The sequence below is a fragment of the Sinocyclocheilus rhinocerous genome, unplaced genomic scaffold (genome assembly GCF_001515625.1).
Source record: "Sinocyclocheilus rhinocerous isolate Xijiao unplaced genomic scaffold, SAMN03320098_v1.1 scaffold574, whole genome shotgun sequence".
Classification (NCBI taxonomy): Eukaryota; Metazoa; Chordata; class Actinopteri; order Cypriniformes; family Cyprinidae; genus Sinocyclocheilus; species Sinocyclocheilus rhinocerous.
This window is the reverse complement of record NW_015659919.1, coordinates 501,633-505,931: the sequence shown is the minus strand read 5'-3', so window position 1 is coordinate 505,931 and position 4,299 is coordinate 501,633. Positions and strand designations below refer to the sequence as shown.

Here is a 4,299-nt window from a genome sequence, read left to right as displayed (position 1 = left end):
TATATATGTGTGTGTATTTATACATACATAATAAATAAACACAGTACACATACATATATTATGTAAACAAAAACTTTTATTTTAGATGCGATTAATCGCGATTAATTGTTTGGCAGCACTAATATACACACACACACACACACACACACACACATATATATATATATAGTACAATTTAAGTACAAATAAAATAAAAATGAAAACTATAACACTATAAATAATACCAAAATAACATGGTTTCCAATTAGTTGTATTTATAAAGTCAGTTTTCCTCAAGTTTAAGTAACAGCAAGTTTTACTGTTTTGTTATTAGTGTGTAGTGTGGCTAATTAATTTACCAAAAATGTGGCTTTACTGTAGTTGAACTATTTTAAATTATAAGTAGCTTTTAGCTTGGCAAGCTACAGCTTCAAAGTAGCTTCCCCAACACTGCATGACACTCACTTTTCCATCAAACCCAGTCAGAGCAGGGCAGTTGATAACTGCCGCACCATATAATTTCCTCTCCACAAACCAGGTGGGGCCTGTAATTCATTTCTCCATGAGTAATTGCTCTTTAAGAGCTGCTTCAAGCAATATTAGAAACCCCAAGCCTGGCCACACCCTGGTCCTGGATGCGTTTCACTTGCAATATTCATCCAGGACACACATGAAAGGAATCGAGTCCAGGCCTGGCCAAGCCTGGTTTGAATGGTTAGCATGATGCTAGCTGACACATAGACCTCACATAGTCCTCACACGCTCACACACACACTACATATACTAAAAGACACGGCAGTAATGGGATGGACCGGAAGCTGAACAAAAAGGTTTAGAGGCTCAGAATGAAATAGACAGACAGATGCCGTCAAACAGGAAAAGAGGTGAGAAAGGAGAGAAGATGAGGTACCTCTGCAGCAGAAATAGCCAGGAGTGACCGTCACTGAGAGACACAAGAGACAACGTGAAAACACGCATTCACACCATCCCACAGAAAGAGTCACATACGCACACTCACGTTCTGTTGAAAGGGATAGTTCACCCAAAAATTTGGTTATCACTTACTCGCCTTCAATTCGTTCCAAACATGTACTAATGAAAAATTTAGCAGATGTCAATCACCTCAAATTGATTGACATTAAATCTAGCGTTCCTCATTTACTTGCATTGCATACAAAAGAGCAGCTTAAACATTCTTCAAAATATCTTCTTTTATGTTTCACAAAAAAAAAAAAGAGTCATACATGTTTAGAACCACATTTTGAATTTGAATTTTTGGGTGAACTTTTCTGTTAAGACCTCTTGCTTGGCAGCAAAAGGGAATAAACTGTCTACAAACACCATTTTTGGAATATAAATATGCATTAAGTATCTCAAATCAATATGCAGGAAGTGATGTAAACAACTGAGCCAGAATTCTCAAAGCGCAATTGATCGATTATGAGCTCCAGGCGTGAGGGTCGGGGCTGATTAGATCAGTGTCACGGTCAGCAAAGCACAGCAAAGACATGAGGTCAAGCAAATAACTATGTGAACTACAATGGGTGAACTAATGCTTTAAGATCATATTCAAATGAGTTAATTATACTAATTATATTATGACGCGCCAGGCAAATCAAAGGAAATCACACTGCGACATGCAGCAAACCACATTTTTTAAAATCTACATGATTTATGTTAAAGCTTGCCCAGTTGAAATCCCATCTCTACAATAAACACCACACCACAGCAATTCTCTGGAATTTTTCTCTGAACGTTTGTCCTTTTTTACTTCAAAGAATTGCTTTGGTTGAAGGTTTATTTTCTCTAAGTCAAGAAATCAGCCATTGGATAGTTTTCCTCCACCAAAAGCCAAAAAAAACTAAAATCATAACAAAAAGCCCTGTAAATCTGAACCATTTCCTGATCGTAATAAATCATTTTCAATAAAAAAAACAAGCACATCCCAACCACAACACATAAGCTGAACCTTTGAAATCTGCCTCTGGATTTGGAAGGTGTATATAAATGCATTTAATATTTTGGCAGTAGTACTGCAATTTTTGTCTCCCAGACAGGAAATGCCCACTGAGAAAGCAGGAAGGGACTAAAGAAATCCCCATTTCAGACAGCAGCCAAGAATGTGGGCTGTCCACAGGGAATTCTTAGCTAGTCCATGCAGAAACTGTCCCGTACTGATTTAGATCTGGCTCTCTGAAAAACCCCAGAATAAAAGACCAGCTTCTACAGTGGGAGCTCATGGGAACTGTACAGAGGCAACAGATTTCAGAGGACATGTCACAAACACACGGCTCACTTTACCTGATTCCCAAGGAAGAACTATAAAAAGTCCGGTGCACATGGAGGAGGAATAAAACAAGAGGAAAGAAAAGAAAAAAAGAATGAAATAACAGATACAGACATAAACACATTAACCTTTTATGCTGGTATAATGATTCACTTCCTTTTAACTATTCCTAAAGACAGCATACAATGGAGGAAATGTCCACGGGGAGCGTGGCGATTTGTTGCTATAAGCAGGGTAGAGTGCTTGTGAATGGTTGCTTGAAAACAAACACAATGAGGACACCACAGAAGGTGAAGTAGTAAAGAGACAGACAAAGACAGACAAACATCAGGATGTGGAGTTAGCATCGTGGATCTGTAGCCTGTGCAATGCAACAAGTTAGTAAACGGTCTTGTCAAAGATCATTAACCAATGGATAATGATGCTGAGGTATGAAAGACCACTCAGTGATCTTGATTGCAGCAGCCACGTCTCATGGGTTGATCGTTAGTTGGGTGTGAAGTATTATGGTGGTATTGCGTACACACACAAAACTGCCAAGGCACCTTTGTTTCAAAATGACCAAGTCATACTGATGTAACTGAAAGAATGTGATGCTGGTTAGAGTCATAATATTACAATGGCAAGCTCAGGGATGATCTGAATGAGAAGGTGTGGTGAGACAAAGCAGCTCATTTATACACTTTTATAAATGTCATATTAAATGCATTAAAACTTCTAGACTTGAATTCATGCTTGATTATTACTGTTGGGCTCCAGATTCTCACCCTGTACTTGTTCTCTCCAATCTGCTCCACCTGAAACCTCTTGGCACACTTGCACTGGGCCACTTGTCTGGTGACCTGAGATAAAAAAAAAAAAAGTGGATTTAATTCAGCTTAAACATATGAAAAGTACATTATCATGCCAAATCTACAAAATTCATTGTCCATACCTCATCCTCGATCTTATCAGCGTCTGTTGTGGGTCTGTAAGCATCTTTGTTGGGGTGCAAAGCAGCCACAAATTCATAATAGTCGATGTAGCCATCACAATCACGGTCAAAGATATCAGCAACAGCTGTCATCTCCAGCTTGCTGGTAGGGAACTCTGCAAACAAAATGCATAGTTAAAGTGGCATTTAAAAAAGGTACATGAAAACTAAGATCAGCAGGCAAGTCAATGAGGCCGTACTTGATGCCAAAATGCCATCGATAAACTCCTGGCGGGTGATCTTTCCATCCTGGTCCTTGTCGATGCGTCGGAAGAAGTCCATGACTCGAGACTTTTTGTGGTTCATCCAGCGCATGTATTTCTTCCTCCACACATCAAAGTCAAAGTTGGCAAATTCTTTAAGCTGATGGTGGAGAAAGGTCATTATTACTTCTACTGTTCAGATTTCGTGAGTTTGATATCACTTTACTACTAGTACACAAAGATGCAATACCTCCTCTAGTCTGTCGAGTGCATCATTCAGCTTGCGCTGGCGATCGAGGGCGAGCAGCCACACTTGTTGCCAGCGGGAGCAGAGCTGAGTGAGGCGAGGGTTACCACTGGTTACCTGTACTGAGTGCTGCTGTTGCTGCTGCTGCTGGTGTTTTCCTGTAAGGAGAGCACAGAAAATATGTTCAGAATAGCACACTACTTTACTAATTAAATTCTGAGGTATGCATACTATGCACAGCATACACATTTATTGTACATATGCACAGTGCTTGATTTGACCTTCAATTTCTATTTTTCTATGTTGTATCCTTTATAATTGCTTCATCTCTTTATCATCCTATTTTTAAAACATAATAGGGAGTATACAATATACACTGCACACAGTATTAAGCAGTGAGCAGTTACTGAAGCTCAAATCTACACTACCACTCAAAATTTGCAATAATTGTAATAATACTTCACAATATTTTACTGTGTTTTTAATCAAAATAATGCTGCCCAGCGTGAGATACTTCTTTTAAAAACATTAAAAAAATACCAAACACCAACCACAAACATTTAAACAGTAGCGTATGTAAAGGTTTTGTGTTTGTATGCAGTATGTGTGC

The 4,299-nt window shown here is 38.8% G+C and overlaps 1 protein-coding gene across 1 annotated transcript in view; it reads right to left on the bottom strand.

Annotated features, from left to right (window-relative positions):
• Positions 1-4,299, bottom strand: part of LOC107724266 (microtubule-actin cross-linking factor 1-like) — a 98,768-nt gene that overhangs the window by 10,172 nt on the left and 84,297 nt on the right. Inside the window, exons 83-87 of the mRNA XM_016533108.1 lie at positions 3,693-3,847; positions 3,440-3,602; positions 3,201-3,355; positions 3,034-3,108; positions 2,281-2,298 (exon numbers count right to left, since the gene is read on the bottom strand). Coding sequence (XP_016388594.1) covers positions 2,281-2,298; positions 3,034-3,108; positions 3,201-3,355; positions 3,440-3,602; positions 3,693-3,847 — 566 coding nt within the window. The remainder of the gene's footprint in view (positions 1-2,280; positions 2,299-3,033; positions 3,109-3,200; positions 3,356-3,439; positions 3,603-3,692; positions 3,848-4,299) is intronic.